This window comes from Aquarana catesbeiana, linkage group LG06 (genome assembly GCF_042186555.1).
Source record: "Aquarana catesbeiana isolate 2022-GZ linkage group LG06, ASM4218655v1, whole genome shotgun sequence".
NCBI classification, from domain to species: domain Eukaryota; kingdom Metazoa; phylum Chordata; class Amphibia; order Anura; family Ranidae; genus Aquarana; species Aquarana catesbeiana.
In genome coordinates, this window is record NC_133329.1 from 36,778,617 (window position 1) to 36,804,254 (window position 25,638).

General features: G+C 44.6%; 1 protein-coding gene across 3 annotated transcripts in view; it reads right to left on the minus strand.

The window, feature by feature from the left end:
* LOC141148306 (guanylate-binding protein 6-like) overlaps positions 1-25,638 on the minus strand; it is a 128,278-nt gene that overhangs the window by 45,565 nt on the left and 57,075 nt on the right. For all 3 annotated transcript variants that reach the window (XM_073635608.1, XM_073635610.1, XM_073635609.1), the window contains 2 exons: positions 8,965-9,242; positions 6,230-6,442 (listed from right to left, as the gene is read on the minus strand). In XM_073635608.1, coding sequence (XP_073491709.1) covers positions 6,230-6,442; positions 8,965-9,242 — 491 coding nt within the window. The remainder of the gene's footprint in view (positions 1-6,229; positions 6,443-8,964; positions 9,243-25,638) is intronic.

Consider the following 25,638-nt stretch of genomic DNA (forward strand, 5'->3'; position numbering starts at 1 on the left):
CAATCCAATAGAAAATCTGTGGTCAGACGTAAAGATTGCTGTTCACAAGCGCAAACCATCCAACTTGAAGGAGCTGAAGCAGCTTTGCAAGGAGAAATAGGGAAAAACCCCAGTAGTAAGATGTGGCAAGCTCATAGAGATCATGGAATGTAAGGTACTGTACCTATTTACTTGCTGCAACCTCATCTTTTATACTTTAACCAAAAATGGGTATTATATGGTGTGGTTTTGCACTAAAACTCATTTTATTATATTTTTTCCGGAAAATTTAATAAACAGTTGCACAAACATGACGTAAAAAAAAAAATTGCAACTGTCACCTTTATTATTCTACAGGTCCTCAGCTTTCAGAAAATATATAATATTCTGGGGGTTTATGCAATTTTATTATCAAAAAATTCGATTTTTACATGTATGCGACAAAGAAAACAATTGCTCTGGAGCCAAACTGGTTAAAGTATTAAAGTGTCATTAGACCCACATAATTAAAAATGATCAATAAATGGTGTATTACATGCTGTTCATACTCACTCAGTCACTGAGATTTATTTTCTGTATTCTGCAAAAAGCCTGGTTGATCCTGCTGTTTTCTGTCTCCCCCTTTTGTCCATGTCCCCAATTCAGATAGGGATTTTGCAGAGCAGTGTTGGCAGCTCCGCACATGCTCAGTTTTCAGTGTATTTTCTACCCTGAGCATTTCCTCCCTATCACATCTGAGAAAGTGATGGAAAATCCAAAACAGTACAATTGTCACAGGAATGGGAAGAGAGGAGTAAGAGAGGTGACTGAATAACTATTTACACATTATACACAGGACCATCTTTATTATTGATTGGACCCTGGGAAAATCATTTTCTTGGGCTCCCCCCCCCACTCTGAGGCATACAATAAATAGCAGCTAGACTCAAAATCTGTTTACTGCAGTAGATCAGGCAGCAATTGTGATTGGCTGCCAAAGCTTACAAGATAATATTACTGCTCACTGACTGGTTGCTAGAGGTTAATGCACATCATTAACGCTGACTGATTGGTTGTTAGAGGTTACTGCTCATCCTTGCCACTCACTAATTGGTTGCTAGAGGTTACTGCACTTCCTTACTGCTCTTACTGCTCACTGATTGGTTGCTAGAGGTTACTGCACATCCTTACTGCTCACTAATTGTTTGCTAGCGGTTACTGCACATGCTTACCACTCACTAATTGGTTACTAGAGGTTACTGCACATCCTTAACGCTCACTGATTGGCTGCTGGAGGTTACTGCACATCCTTACCACTCACTGATTGGCTGCTAGAGATTTCTGTACATTACTGCTCACTGATTGGTTGCTAGAGGCTGCTGCTTATCATTCCTGCTCACTGGTTGCTATAAATTACAACAGATCCCTACTGCTCCTCCCACACCGTTGCAATCACTTTAGCATCCTCAACAAATACCTGCTCATTTAACTCTGCACTCAATGAGCACATGACACCTCTGCTAAAAACTGCACTCCCACCGCACATCTCTGACATTATCGTACCCCTTCCACCAACTCTGTCACCACTGTACCTCCTTACTAGGGATGAGCCGAACACCCCCCTGTTCGGTTCGCACCAGAACATGCGAACAGGAAAAAAGTTCGTTCGAACATGCGAACACCGTTAAAGTCTATGGGACACGAACATGAATAATCAAAAGTGCTAATTTTCAAGGCTTATATGCAAGTTATTGTCATAAAAAGTGTTTGGGGACCTGGGTCCTGCCCCAGGGGACATGGATCAATGCAAAAAAAAGTTTTAAAAACGGCCGTTTTTTCAGGAGCAGTGATTTTAATAATGCTTAAAGTCAAACAATAAAAGTGTAATATCCCTTTAAATTTCGTACCTGGGGGGTGTCTATAGTGTGCCTGTAAAGGGGCGCATGTTTCCTGTGTTTAGAACAGTCTGACAGCAAAATGACATTTTGAAGGAAAAAACTCATTTAAAACTACCCGCGGCTATTGCATTGCCGACAATACACATAGAAGTTCATTGATAAAAACGGCATGGGAATTCCCCAAAGGGGAACCCCGAACCAAAATTAAAAAAAAAAAAATGACGTGGGGGTCCCCCTAAATTCCATACCAGGCCCTTCAGGTCTGGTATGGATATTAAGGGGAACCCCGGCCAAAATTAAAAAAAAAAATGACGTGGGGTTCCCCCTAAATTCCATACCAGACCCTTCAGGTCTGGTATGGATTTTAAGGGGAACCCCGCGCCAAAAAAAAAAAAAAAAACGGCGTGGGGTCCCCCCAAAAATCCATACCAGACCCTTATCCGAGCACGCAACCTGGCAGGCCGCAGGAAAAGAGGGGGGGACGAGAGTGCGGCCCCCCCTCCCTCCTGAACCGTACCAGGCCACATGCCCTCAACATTGGGAGGGTGCTTTGGGGTAGCCCCCCAAAACACCTTGTCCCCATGTTGATGAGGACAAGGGCCTCATCCCCACAACCCTGGCCGGTGGTTGTGGGGGTCTGCGGGCGGGGGGCTTATCGGAATCTGGAAGCCCCCTTTAACAAGGTGACCCCCAGATCCCGGCCCCCCCCCTGTGTGAAATGGTAAGGGGGTACATAAGTACCCCTACCATTTCACGAAAAAAGTGTCAAAAATGTTAAAAATGACAAGAGACAGTTTTTGACAATTCCTTTATTTAAATGCTTCTTCTTTCTTCTATCTTGCTTCATCTTCTGGTTCTTCTGGCTCTTCTGGTTCTTCTGGTTCTTCCTCCGGCGTTCTCGTCCAGCATCTCCTCCGCGGCGTCTTCTGTCTTCTTCTCCTCGGGCCGCTCCGCACCCATGGCATGGGGGGGAGGCTCCCGCTCTTCTCTTCTTCTCTTCTTCTTTTCTTCTTTTCTTCTCTTCTTCTCTTCTTCTCTTCTTCTCTTCTTCTCTTCTTCTTCATTTTCTTCTCCGGGCCGCTCCGCAATCCATGCTGGCATGGAGGGAGGCTCCCGCTGTGTGACGGCGCTCCTCGTCTGACAGTTCTTAAATAACGGAGGGGGGCGGGGCCACCCGGTGACCCCGCCCCCCTCTGACGCACGGTGACTTGACGGGACTTCCCTGTGACGTCACGGGGAATGCCACAGGGAAGTCCCGTCAAGTCACCGTGCGTCAGAGGGGGGCGGGGTCACCGGGTGGCCCCGCCCCCCTCCGTTATTTAAGAACTGTCAGACGAGGAGCGCCGTCACACAGCGGGAGCCTCCCTCCATGCCAGCATGGATTGCGGAGCGGCCCGGAGAAGAAAATGAAGAAGAAGAGAAGAAGAGAAGAAAAGAAGAAAAGAAGAAAAGAAGAAGAGAAGAGCGGGAGCCTCCCCCCCATGCCATGGGTGCGGAGCGGCCCGAGGAGAAGAAGACAGAAGACGCCGCGGAGGAGATGCTGGACGAGAACGCCGGAGGAAGAACCAGAAGAACCAGAAGAGCCAGAAGAACCAGAAGATGAAGCAAGATAGAAGAAAGAAGAAGCATTTAAATAAAGGAATTGTCAAAAACTGTCTCTTGTCATTTTTAACATTTTTGACACTTTTTTCGTGAAATGGTAGGGGTACTTATGTACCCCCTTACCATTTCACACAGGGGGGGGGCCGGGATCTGGGGGTCACCTTGTTAAAGGGGGCTTCCAGATTCCGATAAGCCCCCCGCCCGCAAACCCTCACAACCACCGGCCAGGGTTGTGAGGATGAGGCCCTTGTCCTCATCAACATGGGGACAAGGTGTTTTGGGGGGCTACCCCAAAGCACCCTCCCAATGTTGAGGGCATGTGGCCTGGTACGGTTCAGGAGGGAGGGGGGGCCGCACTCTTGTCCCCCCCTCTTTTCCTGCGGCCTGCCAGGTTGCGTGCTCGGATAAGGGTCTGGTATGGATTTTTGGGGGGACCCCACGCCGTTTTTTTTTTTTTTTTTGGCGCGGGGTTCCCCTTAAAATCCATACCAGACCTGAAGGGTCTGGTATGGAATTTAGGGGGAACCCCACGTCATTTTTTTTTTTAAATTTTGGCCGGGGTTCCCCTTAATATCCATCCCAGACCTGAAGGGCCTGGTATGGAATTTAGGGGGACCCCCACGTCATTTTTTTTTTTTAATTTTGGTTCGGGGTTCCCCTTTGGGGAATTCCCATGCCGTTTTTATCAATGAACTTCTATGTGTATTGTCGGCAATGCAATAGCCGCGGGTAGTTTTAAATGAGTTTTTTCCTTCAAAATGTCATTTTGCTGTCAGACTGTTCTAAACACAGGAAACATGCGCCCCTTTACAGGCACACTATAGACACCCCCCAGGTACGAAATTTAAAGGGATATTACACTTTTATTGATTGACTTTAAGTATTATTAAAATCACTGCTCCTGAAAAAACGGCCGTTTTTAAAACTTTTTTTTGCATTGATCCATGTCCCCTGGGGCAGGACCCAGGTCCCCAAACACTTTTTATGACAATAACTTGCATATTAGCCTTTAAAATTAGCACTTTTGATTTCTCCCATAGACTTTTAAAGGGTGTTCCGCGGCATTCGAATTTGCCGCGAACACCCCAAATTGTTCGCTGTTCGGTGAACTTGCGAACAGCCAATGTTCGAGTCGAACATGAGTTCGACTCGAACTCGAAGCTCATCCCTACTCCTTACACACCTCTGCAACTACCCCCCACCCCACCTTCAACATACCTCTACCACAACTGCACTCCCACCATACACATCTGACACCAATGCCCCTCACCCTCCCTCTATACCCAAAAACACACCACTGCCAGCACTGTGTTCCTCCACACAAATACCTCTTCACATTGTACCCCCTCCCACACCTGCACTCCTATGCAACCATGTGCCCCCTGCCACCACTGCCCTTCCCCTCAATACTCCTCTTGCAAACCTCTGTACCCGTAATGTATATCAACCATACCATTTGTCACCACTGTACCCCCAGCACCAGTACTGCTTACTTAAAGTGGATGTAAACCCACTCTCATCCTTTCTAAAGTACTGCAATATTGGTTATCTAGAAGGATATACATGCCTCCTGCATGTATACTTATCTGTCAAATGTCTCCCCTCTGTCTGCTATGAGACCCAAAAAACAGATTCTGTGGGTGGGTCTGTTTTCCAGGGCTCAGTGGGTGGAGTCGTGATGTCAGTAGACTCCCTGTCCACCTCTACATTCCCCTTATCAACATGCATTTTCTCCTGTGTATTTCTTACACTGAACTTCTGCTATGATCACTAACATCCAGTCAAAACCCAGAAAAGTCCCCACATGACTTCAGAATGCCCAATCATGCTGAGGTGTGGAACAGCCAATCCTTGCAGAGCTGCTGAAGAAAGGAGGAGGGGGGAATTAAAAAATAATGCATGTCTTAGGCTAGTGCACAAGATATGTAAATCACCTGCCAATCACAGCAAGGGGGAAGAACGGACAAAGTTTTTACAGTTTGTCCATTTTATTTCACTGAAAAAAGATATGAGGATTGCTCAGAGCTGGATTAACTCTTTGTGGCAAGACTGGGCACAGCTGATCTGAAATCCCATACTCTATATTGTGCCAGACAAAAAAAAAAAAAAATTTCGGGTTTACATCCACTTTAATTATTTTGAGACTTAGTGTAGAGATGTTCTTTCTGCAGCAGCATGCAATACATAAAATTGAAAACAAGCTATGCTGCTGGGGAGGGGGTGGGACCAGGGTGTGGTTTTCTGTAGCTTCCTTGCAAGGAATGGAGCTTGCCCACCGACCCATCGGCTGTCTCCCCACAGATCCTATCTGATACTAATGCAGCAGACTCAGTGTCTGGTCACCATGGTGACCAGGGGAAATAGTAAAGAGACATTCTTCACATTACTGAAAATCAGGACCCAGCCTGCCGGCACATCCTGGGACTATGGACTAATTAGCAAGACTGTCCTGGGACTGTTGGTAAGTAAGCTATTTGCGAGCAGCTCAAGGGGCAGCTGCTTTGGGGCTCACAAAAATGATTGGGCCCAGGGCAGCTTCCCCTTTTGCCCCGTAGTTAAGACGGCCTCGATTACACAATCAAATATATCCAAACAAAAAACATAGGGCTTTGATAGTGCCAAGGCAAAGTGGCCATGGTGCCCAGTATCAACAAAAATGATCATGACATGTATGCATAAATATTTGTTCAATGCAAGAAATCAATGATTTTTCTAATGACTGTTATATATTCTATGTTTTCTAGTATTTCAAAGATATACAGTCCACAGACCTTTACACCTTTTCCTCTTTCCATTTTATATTTCTCTTCTATGGCTTTTAAGTCTTGCTTGAACTTTTCATGTCCTCCTCGTATGTTGTACACTCCCCCGTCCAAAGCCTTCTCGAAGGTCAAGGAAAGCTTCTTGATGAGAGAGTTACACATCTCCCGAGACTTCTCCTCATTTATGGAGATAAAACCATTTCTCTCTTTACGTACATTTTCCTAATGAAAGGAAATATGCAAGCTTTAGTAATGTGGAAGTTTCATTTTAAAGTTTGTCTCAGGTAGCAAAAAGTCTGGAGCAGTGGGCTCAGTAAGCAGTGATAGTAGTCAGCCCAGTGCCTGTATTGATGTGAAGGTTTACCAGTATGAGGAAACTCATATCACCAATGCTGTAAATAATTGCTTGCATCCTGAAAAAAATTCAATTACCTTCTCTATCTGTAATTAGCTATACTTCAAATTGTACTAAACCCCAAATGAAGAGGTAGTATATTGCAGCTTACCAATCATTAGATGTGGTGGCTGCATTTGTTTCCTCACAGCACGCAGGTACTTACAGCACACGTGCACTCACAGCACTCGAGTACTCACAGCACACGTGCACTCACAGCACTCGAGTACTCACAGCACACGTGCACTCACAGCACTCGAGTACTCACAGCACTCAAGTTCTCACAGCACACGTGCACTCACAGCACTTGAGAACTTACAGCACACGTGCACTCACAGCATTCGGGTACTCACAGCACGCGTGCACTCACAACACCCGGGTACTCACAGCACATGTGCACTTACAGCACTCGAGTACTCACAGCACACCTGCACTCACTGCACACGGGTACTCACAGCACAAGTGCACTCACAGCACTCGGGTACTCACAGCACTCGGGTACTCACAGCACACGTGTACTCACAGGACTCAGGTACTCACAGCACTCGGGTACTCACAACACTCTGTACTCACAGCACTCGGGTATTCACAGTACATGTGCACTCACAACACCCGTGTACTCACAGCACACCTGCACTCACAGCACTCAGGTACTCACAGCACATGTGCACTCACAGCATTCAGGTTCTCACAGCACTCAGGTTCTCACAGCAGTCGGGTTCTCACAGCACTCAGGTTCTCACAGCACACAGGTTCTCACAGCACACGGGTTCTCACAGCACATGGGTACTCACAGTACTCGGGTACTCACCATACACAGGTACTCACAATACACATGTACTCATGTACTCACAATACACAGGTACTCATGTGCTAACAATACTCTCAATACACAGGTATTCACAATACACAGGTATTCACATTACTCACCATACCCAGGTACTCACAATACACACAATACTCGGTACTCACAATACACACAATACTCGGTACTCACAATACACACAATGCTCGGTACTCACATACACTGTCAATCAGTTTTTATTATTTGTGTCTCTGTGTCACTCTACACAGCCTCCCCTTGTAATCTGATACTAGCAGTCAGTCAGTCAGTAACCTTCAGTGCCACCGTTTCTCCAATCAGTCTCTCACACTCTCTCCTCCGGTCTGCACCTCAGTTACCCGCCGCCTCTCCCTGTCAGCCTTCCACCTCCCGGTCCCGCTGCATTTACTCCCGCCTCCTCTGTCTGCGTCTGTGGGGTTATACTGTCCCCTAATTACTCCCGTTCCACCACCACGATGTCCCGCTGAGGGTAAAGGTGATTGGCCAAGCATGTCTCCAGACCTAAACCCTATTGAGCATCTGTGGGGCATCCCGGAAGGCGGAGGAGCGCAAGGAAACCTGTGAAGCTCTGGTGAACTCCATGCCCAAGAGGGTTAAGGCAGTGCTGGAAAATAATGGTGGCCACACAAAATATTGACACTTTGGGCCCAATTTGGACATTTTCACTTAGGGGTGTACTTACTTTTGTTGCCAGTGGTTTAGACATTAATGGCTGTGTGTTGAGTTATTTTGAGGGGACAGCAAATTTACACTGTTATACAAGCTGTACATTCACTACTTTACATTGTAGCGAAGTGTAATTTCTTCAGTGTTGTCAAATAAAAAGATATAATAAAATATTTACAAAAATGTGAGGGGTGTACTCACATTTGTGAGATACTGTATATATGAGATGAGAGATAAGATGAGAGGGGTTAGAACCTCTGTTGTGTTTTATTTCCGAGTGTGAAAGAAGGAAAGGGCCTAAAGCAGAACATTTAAAGCACAGATTCAGTTTGATTTAGACTTGTCTTAACAAGCCAATATGTTTTGGGGGTTCAAAGGGTTCCCCTTCATCAGGGCTTAGTACTGTTGAACAAAGTGTGTACTGGACTGATATAATTAGAGGGAAGGGGTAATAATAAGAATGATTGCTCAATGCTGTTTGAGCCTTAATCTCAATTACCCCTCAGGATCCCTCTAATTTTATCAGTCCAGTGTACACTTTGTTCAACAGTATCAAGCCCCGATGAAGGGGAACCCTTTGTTGGATTTTTATGAGATAAGAGCCTGAATTAAACTGAATCTGGACTTTATAAGTTCTGTTTTTGTCATGTAATCATTGCATACTCGGTTCCTTCTTTAAGTGTTGCAGCACAACTGATTGGTTTCCTTTGCTGCTTATCCTTTCCAGTACTTACACTGCCTGCATGAAAAAAATAAAATAAAAAAACAAATAAATAAACGTAACATGCCACATCCATTACCGCACAATTTAGGATAAAACATCTTGGCATCAAACCTCACCATAAATTCTTGATAGGATGTGGAATTTTTGCTTTTAATGGATCTCTTTTGGAACATCTGGCAAGCTTCATCCTCATACTTTTTGCTCTGTTCCAGGAGGCCGTTCAATGTTTCAGTGGGCAGCTGAATGGTCTTCATTTTGTCCACATAGTACTTTGTCGCCTCCTCAATGGCTGCCCGAGTTTCTTGCTCAACCAAAGATCCCACCGCTTTCTCCATGCAGGCAAATCTGGAGTTGGTTATAGCTTCAATGTAAATTTTTGTCAACTCCCCCAACTCTAAAGGTAATGAAAAAATAAAAATGTATTTTTTTTCCTTGAAGCTGTTTAGATCTCTTGTATTTTAAACAAACTAGTTAATGTCTTTTTTTTTGTTCTTGTGTGCACCCTCTAGCACATGCACAAGTAGCGCTGGAGTTAGACTTTGGGTGGCCCAAGTTTCTAACATAGAAATTTAATTATATGACAAATAAAGTGTACTGAAATGAATGATAAACCACATTCATTCTAAAAAAGCAAGATAACAAATCAGGTTCCGAAGAAGACATTTGTCTTATTTTTTCTCAATTTTATTGACTGCAAGAATACACATTACACAGGTAATTGGAACTGGCAAGTCATGTATCACTCTGCAATATTTCTCTGTAAAATCTTTTTGAGCATTATGGTACATTGTGTTCACTAAGATGCATATCTAAAAGGAGGTGGCATGTACAGATCCACAGACTGGAAGGTTCAGGAAATGGAAGACTGGTCAAAGGATTTGGGACATGGAAAAATGTATCCTTGTAAATAGCGTTCACTAAGACACAGAAAGTTTTTTGAAATGATCTACATTCCCACTGATACCACCAAACGTGTGAGAGAAATCCATATCCTTACTGCTCTAACAGTAAACCCCTTAAGCAGTTTAAGGTTAAACCACATCTCATCTACATTCATGTTGTGGTCAAACGTCTTCTTTAGAGACCTTAGGTTAAATAGCTTCCTCCCAATGTTAGACTCCACCATTTAAAGATTTGTATATACCTCCTCTTAATTCCCCAGGGAGAATAAATGTAATGGTCGTAGTTGCTCCTCATAATTGAGATCCTCCAGACTCCTTTTTAACTTTGTTGCCCCTCTCTGGACTCTCTCCAGTACCAGCACATCCTTCCTGAGGACTGGTGACCAGAACTGGATGGCGAACCAGTGGTAGAATTATACTCTTATCTTTTGAGTAAATACCCTTTTTATTATATGCTAATAATCTGGTGGCCTTGCTTGCTGCAGCTTGACTTTGCATACTATTGTTGAGCCTGTGATCTACTAGGACCTCCAGATCTTTTTCCATCCTGGATTCCCCCAGAGGTTCTCCCCCTAGCTAGTAGACATGTGCAATTTGTTTAGTTCCAAATTCGTTTTTCAACTAATTTAGACAAATTTGTTAATTCACAAATTTTTTCGGAAATTCGGAAATCCTAAATCAAGAATGAAAATCCGAAAATAAGTATGAAAATTCAAAAATGTGAAAATTCAAAAATCAGAAATAATAACTAACTAATAATAACTTAAATATTACTAAGTATTAAATTATAGGTATTGGAATTTTCCTTCAAATTTGGCTGTTAGTGAACGTAATGAATACGAATTTATCTGAAGTTACAAATTATTCGTAAAAACGCATGCCATATCTAAAGAAATGGAACGTAACAAATTAATAATAATAAATAACAGTAATAATATTAATAATAAAAACTTATTATTATTATTATTTCATTACATTCCATTTGTTTAGATGTGGCATTCGTTATTTCAGATAATTTGTAACTTCAGATAAATTTGTATTCATTATGTTCACTAACAGCCAAATGTGAAAGGAAATTCCAATACCTATAATTTAATATTTAGTTATTATTAGTTTTTGGTTTTTCAGATTTTCGTTCTTTCGAATTTTCGGATTTTCCTTTCTTTTTTACAGATTTTTGAATTTTTGAATTTTTGGATTTCCAAATTTCCAAATTTCTGAATTTTCAAATTCAGGATTTTCACATTTCTGAATTTTCAAAAAAAAAACCAGAAAACAAATGAAACGAAAATGAACAAATGTTTCGGCAGTGCACATGTCTACTAGCTAGTAACCTCATATTTTTAGCATTCATATTTTTAGCTCACAAATGCATTACTTGTCATTTATTAATATTAAACCTCATCTTGATATAGCTGCCCACCTCTATATTTTATTGAGGTCTTCTTGTAAAGTTTCTATCTCCTGCTGTAAAATTGTTGTCCTGCTTAGCTTTGTATTGTCAGCAAACATTGAGATTCAACTAGTTTTTACAACCTCTATGTTGTCTGTGAACAAGTTAAACAGAATTGGTCCTGGGACCGCGCCTTGGAGTACCGTGCTCACAACTTCAGACCATTCAGAAAATATGTCATTAACCACCACTCTTTGGACATGCTCCTGTAACCAGTTTTCTCTCCAGGTACATACAAGTTCATCAGTTCTGCAAGCTCTGTATGTTGTGCTGCATTTGATTGAGCCTGTGGAGATAAGGGGATAAATCTTTGAGAGAGGCAGAGATAAATACCGGGATGCCATGCCTTCCATCCATCCCCTCGACAAAGTTTGAGGGTCGAAACCTGTTGGGGCATGGCAACCAGAAGTGAGGTCAGCGTCCGTGGGAGGTGGCTTTCCGCTCAGATTTGGGTGAGATACCAGCACTTTGAGGGGATGATCTTGATATTTGTGCACATGTAGGGGCTACTGTCACTTGGGGCTGATGTTATTAGCTGGATTGATGCACTATTTTCTTTGCTTTGAATAAAAAAGAGTGTATTTTGTATGGATTTACACTATTGGAGTCCTTATCTTTTTCCATATCCGAATTGGGGAGCTATATGTACAGAGGAACTTTGAAATATGGGGAACGAGATGTACTGATTTGCCTGCAATACTATCATATAGACGCAAGCATGCCGATCTGTAATAAGAGGCATAATATTCTAAAATGTTTCTGTCTGTTGAGAGAGTTGGAGCACTGAAACACTGGTGTGTAGGCTGGAAGATTTTGTCATTTTCACATTTTTGGACATGAAGAACTTTCACTTTTAACTTTTGCTGTTTATAATTCTCACTGGTTGGTGGCACTGGGTGTTTGTGATTATTATGTTGGACTATAATATGAGATAGTTTTGTGGTGGATTACCACAGCACTGCATTTTTTTAAATAATCACTTTAAGAATTCTCATTATAACTTAGAGTGTATTAATTTTTAAAATTATTTCATTCTGTAGCACCCTCTACCTTAGATAGGTGTTAGGTGTAAGGGTTTTTGTGTAAGCTGCCAGTGCAGGTAAATTTAGGCAGGCCTATGCTGCGAGCTAGGCCTGTTTATTTTGATGTGGGGGCAGGGGAGTGGTTTAGTGTAGTAGTAGGTGACTGACATATACTTTAGTTCTTGGGTGCCTCCTCTGTTTCCAGGGAGAATGTTCTGGAAAAGGGGCAGGGCAGAGAGCTGGAGTGACATGGGGTACATGTGAGGAGCTCTGACCAATCCCCAACTAGGATTGGCAGGGGGCAAGCCTCCTACATATACTCATGGTCAGCCTGCTGGGGGGAGGAGTTGTCGGCTGGGTGAACTGAAGGATGGAGTGTTAGACTGTCGTGCCTGAGGGAACCCCTATCTGGGGGAGGTGTACCTCAGGTGGAGGACATTGGGAGCTGGGAGGGAGCCTCTCCTTACACGGTCATAGAAGAGGTGTCCTGGAACAGGAGCTGGAGGACACAGTTGGTCCGCACGTCCGGAGTAAGTCCTTCAGGGAGGATCCAGGGCAGGTGTCAGTGAGTGGAAAGCACAGTGGAGAGATGTGGAAGAGGCATTTCAGGGGAGCTAGCTGTAGAGCCAGTGAGAGAAAGACTGTGGCGTTTGTGTCAAATCGATGCAGCATGAGGGCGGGCAGGATTTGCAAGTCGGACTTGCTGAGATCAGTATTCCATCACCATTTATTCTTCTCTTCTAAACGGTTGCTCCCTTAAAAGGGTTCTGCAGGCCTTGGCCTACAAAGGGTCATCAAGTAAATTAACGGACTTATTCAGAGTGAGGCCTAGTCATGTTCTGATGGCTTGATAAGTTTACTAAGACTGTGACAGTAAAGTAGTGTGCTGGAGGAAGAAGTGTTCTGAGGTTAAAGTCTGTCAAGTTTAGGGTCAGCCATCTTGTCCTTTTTGAGAAATGTGATGCAGTTACTATATTCTTCAAAGTACTAATTTATCCTATGGGCATCCCATGTCCCTTTCCCCAACCAAGTTAATCCCTTAAACAAACAACAAAAACAAGGAAGAGAATGTTCGTTGACTAAAGGAGTGTGTCTAATGGATGTCTGACAGCAGGGTGGAATGTGTGGATACTGTAACTCGTAGCAACCAACCGTTACAATTCTATAAAAAAAAATATTGTATGGCCTAGTTCTGAAGAAGTGGTGGATCTGTGAAATGCGTTGGCATGCTTATCCATATTAGAGTCAATGTATATAATGCACGTGTTTTATATATTTTATGGATATGGTATTTCTTATGAGAATATTTTGTGATACATATGTAAAATAAAAGTATATCTTTTTTATTATTTTGGAAGTATATGGCAGATCCCTTTATTTTCCTGGTAGCACACTTGATTTCCTTGATGTCTATGGAGGTATGGGTTTTTGTTTCAGTATGGGGTGGTACTTCCAGGAAAAGATTTGCTAGATTTCTGTTTAAATCAGATTCCACAATTTAATGCTTAATTGGACAATTTTTTTTTGAGGGTGGGAAACCCTTATTGGGAAAGTTTTTTTGTTGTTTTTGTTTAAAATGGTTGAATTTTATGGTAATGTCTGGACTGGTTTAATGCAACAAATACAAAAAAAGAGCCCATCACTAAGAGTCTTATTCAGCAATAGGGGAAGCCATAATTCAAAATACATGTAATACAGTCCCATACTCTTGCTGCTGCCTGGTAAACCACTGGATGGAATGGTTTACCTGTAGAAACCAATATCACCCAATATCAACCAGAACGCAAAGAGTTCTTTAGGGAAAGTAATGAATAATAAACTATGCCTAAATTTTGTCCCGTTAGGGACTGTTGTCTCATGGTAATAAAATAAATCTATAAGCAGCTGGTTTAAATGAATGGATATACTGTAGGTAAACCACATTTTATAGAAATAGGTTGTGATCTGGAAGTAAAGTCCTGAGCCAGTCCAAAATTGGAATCCACTTTATTCCAGTAGGAATTAAAAACAAACTATAAACCATAAGGTGCAGTTACTATGTGTATCCTGGGTGCTCTTGTGATGTGTAATGGAAGCTTGATGGTACCATAGGAAGCAATACCCTTATGGGTGGTCAATCAGTTTGGGCAATCTCGAACTTCTAAGTTTATAGCAATTTTTTTTTATGTTATGTTTTGTCCAGGAGAAGGAAAGGGGGTTCCTCACTGTAGGAGGGCTCCCTATGTTTGAAGTCTGGTCCATTTGGAATGCTCGCAAAGGCCCTGAGATACAGGTCGCAGGTCTCTATCAGGTCTCTGCAAGGCCTTTTTTTCTTTTTTGTATGGTTAGTTAGGTGCTTTATTGTTTCATAGGTGGGATTTGCAATTGTGCCAATTGCTGGCAGTTGCTTATGCATTTCAAAGGGACTATAGCTACTATTCCAAGATCCACAGGACTTATACTAGAATTGACCTGTTTTGGCTAGACCAGTACTACTTATATATTGTGATACTACTGAGTAGATTACTTTATCAGATCATGCCCAGGTGTCATTCATGATCCAGCCTCTGGGTAGTATGGAGAGGGATTGGACCTGGCTCATCAATGATATTTTGAATGACTCAACGGCCTTGGCAGTGGCCTCTGAAGCAATGATATCATATTTTGAGATCAATAAAACAGATGAATTTCTAAAAATGTATTATAGGAAGCACAAAAGTTGTTTATTAGAGGGCACTCTGTTAATAAACAGGCACAACCTCCATCAATATCCCCTCTACTTCCATTACATGGCTTCTGCTGGTTTTCCCTGGGTGAATCCCTGTCTATTTTTAGGGCTTGGGCGACAATAGGAGATACTAGCTGCCTTAGGTTTTTGCAAGATTGGAGAATGTGTCTGTTGGAGGAACTTAGGGAAGCATATGGTATGTTCCCATTTAATGCATGGAGGTACCAGCAATTACTTCACTTTAGTATTACCCACCTGAGGGATATCAGCGCATTGGATGCTCTTACCAGCTTTGAATCTTTATGGCTTAAGCAGTCCATGGCTAGAGGATTACTATCTATCTCTTATAACCTTTTGAATCAACATTCCACTTTTACAGGTCTTAGATATTTTAGGGAACGGGAGACAAAGTTAGAGTGCTCTTTTTTGGACACACTGATATGTAAGGTGTTGAGGTTGGTACATACCTCTTCTTCTATCTGTACAAAAAATACAAGAAACTAATTATAACCTCTTGTTGAGGTGGTATAGGGTCCCAAAAAGTTAGCTCCTGCAGTCCTGTTTAAAGACTGGCTTTGCTGACATCCCTTCTGGCTCCTTATCCTGCTTGCTGTTCCTCTACTTGGATCCCTGACTTTTGGCCTGGCTGATTACCCGATCTGGTTACTGAACTCTGGCTTGGCTGATTACTCAATCTGGTTACTGAACTCTGGCTTGGCTGACTAACTGATCCGGTTACTGGACTCTGGCTATGCTTTGACTACGCTTACTCGATTTACCTTTTTATTTTTATTAATAAACAAGTGTGATTTTACTGTACTTCTGTCTCGGTCTGGTTCCTGGTTTCTGACAGTAGGCGAAGGCCATGAATTCAGAAGATACAGTCAATCCACTTGTTGGTAATATTTTTTCCAGATTGGATGAGCAAGATCACCACATGAATCAGTTTGCCATGGCGTTACAAATGTTCCTGAGTCGCACGCCTCACCTGGAATCCCCCACTATCGCTGTTCCGGTACAACCTGAGTTGCAGCCCGTCACTGCTGCTGCGCCAGTCTCTGTGCAGTCACCCGCCTTGAGTATTACCTCTATAAGAGGTAAGTCTGGTTCCGCCCCGCTTCCCCAGCGATTTGGGGGCGATCCAGTTCAATACAGAGGGTTTCTCAACCAAGTTGAGATATACTTTGAGATTTTGCCCCAGGCGTTTCCCACTTACAGAAGCAAAGTAGGGTTTGTGATAGCTTTGCTTTCTGAGAGAGCCTTGGCCTGGGCTAACCCTCTATGGGAGACGCAGAAACCTGTTGTCTTGAGTTACCCTGAGTTTATGGCCTCCTTTAAAAGGGTATTTGACGTTCCTGCATGATCCACTTCTGCTGCCAAGTGCCTCATGTCCATCAAACAGAGGACGAGAACTGTTGCCGACTACACCATTGAGTTCCGTGCTCTGGCAGCAGAGGTTGCTTGGAACAATGAGGCCCTCATGGCTGCTTTTTCTCATGGTCTCTCAGATTCCATCAAGGATGAGATAGCAGCCCGAGATATACCCACTGAACTGGAGAGCTTGATCTCGTTTGCCATCCTCATTGACTCCAGACTCAGAGAAAGACTTTCTTTTAAGGAGCGCTTGCGGAAGCCTCCTGTACGTTTGCCTCCGAGCTTTGCAGTCCCAACCGTGTCTCCCTCACCTCCCATGCCTCCTAGTACCGAGTCGGTCGGTGAAGATGAATCCATACACTTGGACTTCACGCATCTCTCTGCGGTTGAGAGAGCTTTAGGAGGAGGGAACGATTGTGCCTTTATTGTGGCCAAGCAAGTAACTTTTTGAAGTCTTGTCTTACCCATCCTGGGAACACCTGAACCTTGAGGTCCTGTCATGGACAGACCTTACGTGGTGTTGTGTCGTCCCCAGTTATCCAGAAGGATAAGCCCCTGGTTTCGGTCACCCTTTCTTGGGCTAAGTCGTCTATCGAGATACAGGCTCTAATCATCTCTGGGGCTGCAGGCCTATTCATTGATGCTGCCTTTGTATCAAAGCACTCGATTCCACTGCAGCTGCATGACACTCCACTCCACTTGCCATTGAGGCTCTTGACAGGAGACCTTTACAGCCTACCCATGTGACTCATGAGATGGTTCCATTGTCCGTGGCCGTAGGGGCTCTTCACCATGAGATAATCCAATTCCAAGTGATTTTCTCTCCTAAGTTTCCGCTGGTTATTGGTTATCCTTGGTTACAGAGGCACAACCCCTCTTTTGATTGACTCCATGCTGAGGTTCTCTCCTGGTCACCACAATGCAGTGAAACATGCTTCCTGAGGGTAGCCAAGGTCCTGTGTACCTCTTCACTCTCCTCCCTGCCAGAGTAGTACCGTGATTTTAGCAATGTCTTTGACAAAGGTCAAGCCGGTAGTTTGCCTCCACACTGGCCATACGATTGCGCAATTGACCTTCAACCTGGTGCCACTCCCCCTCATGGCCGGGTTTACCCTTTGTCGGTCTTGGAGGATAAAGCCATGGAGGAGTATGTTGCAGAAGCACTTTCTCGGGGTTTCATCCGCAAATCCTCCTTTCCTGCTGGTGCTGGTTTCTTCTTTGTGAAGAAGAGGAGCGGTGAACTGAGACCTTGTATTGATTATAGGAGTCTCAATCGGTTCACGATTAAGAATGCCTACCCAATCCAGTTGATTACAGAGTTATTTGACCGCCTCAAGGGAGCAACGGTTTTCACTAAGCTTGATCTGAGAGGGGCTTACAATCTCGTGCGGATTAAGGAGTGCGACGAGTGAAAAACTGCGTTTAATACAACAACAGGCCATTATGAGTATCTTGTAATGCCTTTTGGCCTTTGTAATGCCCCGGCAGTTTTCCAGGAATTTATTAACGATGTCCTCCGAGATTTGTTGCAGTTATGTGTGGTGGTTTATCTCAATGATATCCTCATATTTTCCAAGTCCCTGGAGAGCCACCACACAGATGTCTGTCGTGTGCTTCAGAAATTAAGAGAGAACAATCTCTATTGTATACTGGAGAAGTGTGAGTTCCATCGGGAACAGGTTAAATTCCTGGGCTATGTCATTTCCACTGCTGGTTTTTTGATTGACCCATAGAAACTTTCGGCAGTCCTACAGTGGCCTCGACCCGTGGGGTTACATCCTCTGCAGCGTTTCCTGGGTTTTGCCAACTATTATCGGAAGTTTATTTGTAACTTCTCATCTATGGTCAAGCCCCTGACCGATATGACCAGAAAGAGCGGTAACCCACAGAATTGGTCTCCGGAGTCCATTAAGGCCTTTGAAAGTCTCAAGGCTGCCTTTGTTTCTGCTCCTGTGTTGGCACATCCTGATCCTATGTTACCTTTTATCCTTGAGGTTGATGCTTCTGAGACTGGTGTTGGCGCCCTTCTGTCTCAACATTCTACCTCTGAGAGTGCTATGCATCCTTGTGGCTACTTTTCCAAGAAATTGTCACCTGCCGAGTGCAATTACGAGATTGGTGACAGAGAGCTGTTGGCAATCATTTTAGCCCTGAAAGAATGGAGACATCTCCTCGAAGGTACCACTGTGCCGGTTCTCATTCTTACTGACCATAAGAATCTCACATTCTTGTCTGAGGCTAAACGCTTTTCTCCCAGAAGGGCACGATGGGCTCTTTTCTTGTCAAGTTTCAATTACATTGTCTCATTCTTACCCAGTACTAAGAATGTAAGGGCTGACACCTTGTCACGATAATTTTCCTCCACTTCCAAATTGGAGTCGGTTCCGGTTCCTATGATTCCTCCTGATCGTATTCTGGCTACGGTTCGCAGCAGTCTTACTTCCCCTTTGGGTGACAAAATTCTTGCTGCTCAGGTCGATGCTCCTCCTGAGAAACCTTGTGACCGCTGCTTTGTCCCAGATTGTCGCCGTATTGCTGTGCTTCAGACTTACCATTCTCCCAAGGCAGCTGGCCACCCTGGTAAGAATCAACTAATTTGGGCCATTTCCCAACAATTCTGGTGGCCTAGTCTACGTGCTGATGTAACTGCCTTCTTGGCTGCCTGTTCCGTGTGTGCTCAGAGCAAGACTCCACGACACCTTCCAGTGGGCCTCCTACAACCCATACCCAGTGGAGAGAGGCCCTGGACCCACCTGTCTATGGATTTTATTGTGGAGTTGCCCAACTCCCAGGGCAACACAGCTATCTTTATGGTGGTTGACCGGTTCTCAAAGATGTGTCATTGTATTTCACTTAAGAAGTTGCCCACTTCTAAGGAACAGGCTTCCATTTTTGCTCGGGAGATCTTTCGCTTATATGGGCTACCCAAGGTGATTGTCTCTGATAGGGGTAGTCAGTTTGTGTCCCTGTTCTGCCAAGCCTTTTGTGCACAGCTGGGAATTCAGCTTGCTTTCTCCTCTGCGTATCAACCGCAGTCTAATGGGGCCGCAGAACGAGCCAATCAGTCCTTGGAGCAATTCCTACGTTGCTATATTTCTGACCATCACAACAACTGGTCAGACCTATTACCATGGGCAGAGTTTGCTCACAACAGTGCCTTGAATTCTGTTTCCCGATTGTCTCCGTTTATGGCGAATTATGGTTTCCAACCTTCCATGCTGCCTGACTCGTTTGTTCCACAGAGTATTCCTGTGCTAGAGGAGCATCTCCGTGGTCTTCGTTCCACTTGGGCACAAGTCCAGGAGGCTTTGCATCATGCTAATGATAGGTACAGACTACATGCTGACCGCAGACGCTTGCCTGCTCCTTCCTACCAGGTTGGGGACAGGGTCTGGCTGTCATCTCGCAACCTCCGACTTCGTGTTCCTTCACTGAAGTTCGCACCTCGGTTTATTGGGCCTTTCTGTATCCTTCGTAGAATCAACCCAGTGGCTTACACATTGGACCTTCCTCCTAGTATGCACACCTCAAATGTGTTTCGTGCCTCCTTATTGAAACCGTTGGTCTGCAACCGTTTTACCACCATGGTGCCCTATACAGGTTGAGAACCATGAGGAGTATGAGGTAAAATCCATTGTTGACTCTCATAGGTTCCGTGGGCGCATACAGTACCTGGTGCATTGGAAGGGGTACAGTCCGGAGGAACGCTCCTGGGTCTCATCCTCTGACGTACATGCTCCTGCCCCCCTCCGTGATTTCCATAGATGTTTTCCCTTCAAGCCCAGTGGCAGGGGTCGTGGAGGAGGGGGGTACTGTCAGAGCTGGCTCAGCCTTCCTTCTCTGAGCTGGCCACTCAGCTGTCGGCTAATTGCCAGCTCTCATCTCTCTCCACAGTTAACCAGCTGTTGTGGATCTGCTCGTCAGTCCCGCCTACTAAAAGATCTCCAGCTCACTTCATTCCTGTCTTCAGCTTGGTCACATCACAAAAACCCATCTCCTGCGTTCCTGTTTAAAGACTGGCTTTGCTGACATACCTTCTGGCTCCTTATCCTGCTTGCTATTCCTCTACTTGGATCCCTGACTTCTGGCCTGGCTGATTACCCGATCTGGTTACTGAACTCTGGATTGGCTGATTACCTGATCTGGGTACTGAACTCTGGCTTGGCTGACTACCCGATCTGGTTACTGGACTCTGGCTATGCTTTGACTACGCTTACTCTATTTACCTTTTTAAAAGTGTCATTTTACTGTACTTCTGTCTCGGTCTAGTTCATGGTTTCTGACAGAGTCCTATGGGGGCCTATAAGGGGAGCATTGTTCCCCATTTATTAGATACTGCTAAGGGGTTAATACCAGTTTATTGGAAAAAGCCACAGACACCCACTATGCCCTCTATGGAACATTGGATGTAACAAGTCAATGATATTATGGAAGCTGAGAAAAGGGTGCAAATCAGCAATAACAGACCTGAAAAATTTCCTGGCCAAGTGGGAAACTTAATCAGTGGGAAGTGCAGATAGGTCAGTTCAGTCAGAGACATGGTCAGCAAGAAGGCAAATGCTTGGTTGAGGCAGCAGGAAGAAATGTGGTTAATAAACAGGCAAGTGTCAGTACAGGAGACAGGCAGAGTCAACACTGCACTGGTGTGGTGGTGATCAAAATCTTCGAGTCCAGTTGCAAACACTAGTACATGCTTCTGTAGGTGTTAAAATAGTGGTTGTTGTTACAAAGAGAACTCTTGTGCAGGCAGAGCCTATTGGTCTAGCAGGTGTAATTCTTAAGCAGCTTAGTTATATACAGCTCCCACAGGACATTTATTCCCAGGACCACTGTCGCCTTAGTTGTGGAGGATTCCTGGATCACTACTATATTCAACATGATCTGTTGTTGGGTCGATGACTTGATTGAACATCCAGGTGACACAATCCACTAGGAGCAGCTTTCAGGGACAACCAGGAGTGATCCAACCTTGCAAACACCTTGAATTGCTGTTGATAAAAGTCATAGTCCATGGTAGTCACCTCTGATCTATTATCTATCAAACACTGGGCCTGTTGTCCATCCAATGCCATGGAGACCATGAGGTATGAAGATATAATTTTAGAGTCAAACCATGGATATATTACAGGTACAGGTATATATAGTAATAGTTCCCATGGGTCACCCCCCTGCCGTGGGAACTCCTAGTTTAATGGCTTACTTGGAGCGATGCGGCTTTCTCTCTCCTACACAGTTTCTCGTAGTGTGCCCCCCAGGGATCACACCATCAGCGCTTCTGGTCCTCATTAGATCTAGTTTTAACAGATTTCCAAACAAGGCGATTTGAACCATGTTCTTTTTGACAGCCACAATTTCTTGATGGATTGACATGATAGATTTTGCCAATTTGTCTCTAAGGTAGAAAAGGGAGGGGGCAGTAGCATCATCTCTCAGAAGTAGCTGTTTATCCATCTTGATCACTTCCACCTTGGCCTCAGTGTCTACTTGTTCCCTTTCAACTATCTCCAACATGACAACATTAAAGGGGTTTTAAAGGCAGAAGGTTTTTTATCTTAATGCATCCAATGGATTAAGATAAAAAGCCTTCTGCGTGCAACAGCCCCCCTAACATTTACCTGAGCTCCCTCCCCATCCAGCGATGTCCATGAGTGTTTCAGTCATTTGAGATTCTCCTTCCTGATTGGTGGGACACAGCAGCGGCACTATTGGCTCCCGCTGCTGTCAAAGTCAGCTAGTCAATCAGGGGAGGGAGGCAGCAAAGCCGGGTCGGGGCTCAGTGTCTGAATGGACAGAGGGAGCTGTGACTCAGCTTGGGTGCCCCCCATAGCAAGCTACTTGCTGTGGGGGCACTGAACAGGAGGTAGGAGCCAGGATCTCCAGAAAAGGACCCAGGAAGAGGAGGATCCAGACTGCTCTGTGCAAATCCACTGCAACAGAGCAGGTAAGTATAACATGTTTGTAAAGTCTTGTTTTTTTCTTCCTATAAAAATAACAATCACTTTAAGTTTCACTGGTCTCATCTGGTCTTGTAGGGCCCTCTTTATTGGGCCAGCAGCAACCCCTGCAGTGAACTGATCCTGCAGTACTCTGTCTAGGGAGCCTATATCAGCACTGCCCTGGCAATCTTTTTCCTCTAACCACAACTGCTAAATGGCCACTGCAAAGTGTAGGATGGTCTCACCCTCTTGATATTTCTGAAGAAAGAATTTCCACTGTAATTCAGCCAGAGTGGTAAATTCAGAGTGGTTTTTCCTTAGAGGCCTTCCAGTCACTTAACTATCTAAGGTGGACCATTCCCATAGTTGCCAACATTGTCAGAAACATATAGTGACACTTTTTTGTCTGTAGGCAAAGACTTATTATAATTTGGGGTGGGGCATTTGTTTGTGAGCGTGGGTTAACGTGTGTGGTTAGAGTCTGAGATGAAAGAGGGATGGAGGGGGAAGGAAGAGGGGGGTGGAGGGAGAAAGAGAGGGAAAGAGAAAGAAGGATGCAGCTCGTTACTTGCCACCAGAGATGCAACACTCACTTGTCATCAAGATGCAGCTTGCCACCAGATTCTGAGACCTCCATGCTGCTATATCGCCAGAGCCACCACCAGAGGTCCGGGGTCGGCACTGGTGATATTGTCTCCGCCACCATTTTTGCAAAGAGCAGCTCTCGGGAAGGCCGAGGAGAACAAACAAGAGGTGGAGACCTGGTGGCAATGAAAGTGGCTGGATATAAAAATGGTAAAAATGAACAAATGTGTGTCACCGGCGCAAACAATTTAAATAATTTAAAAATGAGTTGCTGCAATCAAAAAACTACACCACTAGGTGAAAAAATAAAAAATATATATGTGTTGAATGTGCTACTCTAAAACACACCACTCTATATATATTCCAAACTTACACAATCATTATACCCCCCAAAATTCTATATTACATACAATAGTGCCCCAATTACTCACCCTAGTGGGTATATATTACATATATTATAACATAAATATATACAAAAATTGATACGTGATATTTATAACCAAACTAAAATGTCCATATTAAAGTGGAGTTCCACCCAAAAGTGGAACTTCCATTCATCAGATTCCTCCCCCCCTCTGGTGTCACAGTTGGCACCTTTCGTGGGGGGGGGGGGGGTGCAGATACCTGTATATTACAGGTATCTGTACCCACTTCCGGCGTAGATAGCCGCAGAATCTGCGGTTATTTACGCCACATCCTGTTCCCCCCCGCTGTCTGCTGGGAAACACACGGGTCCCAGAGACAGCAGGGACCAGCCGTATTACGCTGCGCGACTTGCGCAAGCGCAGTAGGGAACCAGGAAGTGAAGCCGCACGGCTTCACTTCCTGATTCCCTTCCCGAAGATGGAGGCGGCAGCACCCGAGGACGAGAGACGGTTCAGCCTCGGGTGCCGACATCGCGGGCGTCCTGGACAGGTAAGTGTCCATGTTTTAAAAGTCAGCAGCTGCAGTATTTGTAGCTGCTGACTTTTACAAGAAAAAAAATTCGGCGGAGCTCCGCTTTAATGTGCAAAATGCAATGTGCAATAGTTGCCAAGATCTCTGTAGTATATGTTATCCGTGACTCTTCGTGACCCCTTCACCACTTTAGTGCCAAGAACACCACCACCTGGATTGGTCAGTCACCAGATGCCGGTTAGACTGCGCCTTTGGTTCATTTATTAGGGATAACCACTCCACATACTCCGTATTGTTGCTGACTCCAATGCGCTATATATAGACCATGTCCTCCTCATGAGAAACAGACAATGATCATTGCGCAATATGTAAAAACTTTTATTAATACTCAGTTTAAAAAGAAAGTATTACACTCACATTTCCAGGTGCCCATGAGCCGGCACCAAGCTATTCCAGCAGTTGGTATTGGGTGTAGGGATGGCGCCCTGTGAATCCCGTGCCGGCGTGCGGTGCAAGCCTCGTTTGCAGCCGGCTTGCGATTCAATCCTCGCTCTCGCCTAGCAAGGAAGTGACGTATTGGCGTGACGAAAATCTCCCAGCAGCCTTGAGGCTGACAGAACTGCTTCCAGAGGTGCCATGGTGGTAATAAGGCCCTCATCCTCGGAAGAGAATGAACTTTGATTATCCTGCCCACTACACCAAGTGTAGGTGGGACCAGGGGCTATGGTACCCAACTACAAAGTCTCTAAAAGAAACAATTTTTCTTTAAAAACTCAGCTCTATCTGTAGAGTGGCACAGTGCCACCTACTGGATAGAGGAATATTTTTCACCTGCCTAAGCACATGCATTGCTTGCTCAGAAATCCAGGGTCACTAGGGTATATGTCAGGGGTCCTCAAACTTTTTAGACAGAGGGCCAGTTCATGGTCCCTCAGACTGTTGGGGGGCCGCACTATAGTTTAAAAAAATATGAACTAATTCCTATGCACACATCTTATTTGTAGTGGAAAAAAACAGGAAAATAACAGTACAATATTTAAAATAAAGAACAATTGTAATCAATATGAACTTATCAGTATTTCACAGACTCCCCTCATTACAGAACCACTCCCAATCACAGACCCCCCCCCCATCACAGACTCACCCCATAACAAAGCCCCCCCATGACAGATCCCCCCATCACAAAGCCCCCCAACACAAACTCCTCTCCATCACAAAGCCCCACATAACAGATTCCCCCCATAACAGACTCCCCCATATCACATACTTCCCCCATCACAGATACCCCATCACAGACTTTCCCCATAACAGACTGCACCATCACAGATCCCCCCATAACAGACTCCCCCATCACAGATCCCCCATAACAGACTCCGCCATCACAGATCCCCACATAACAGACTCCCCATCACAGATTCCCCCATATCACAGATCTCCCCATCACAGATCCCCCATATCACAGACTCCCCCATAACAGACTCCCCATATCACATACTCCCCCATAACAGACTCCCCCATCACAGATCCCCCATAACAGACTCCCCATCACAGATCCCCCCATATCACAGATCTCCCCATCACAGATCCCCCATATCACAGACTCCCCATATTACAGACTCCCCCATCACAGATCCCCCCATATCACAGATCTCCCCATATCACAGACTCCCCCATAACAGACTTCCCCTATCACAGACTCCCCCATATCACAGATCCCCCCATAACAGACTCCCCATCACAGATCCCCCCATATCACCGACTCCCCCATAACAGACTCCCCATATCACAGATCCCCCATTTCACAGATCCCCCCATATCACAGATCCCCCCATATCACAGATCTCCCCATCACAGATCCCCCCATAACAGACTCCCCATCACAGATTCCCCATATCACAGATCTCCCCATCACAG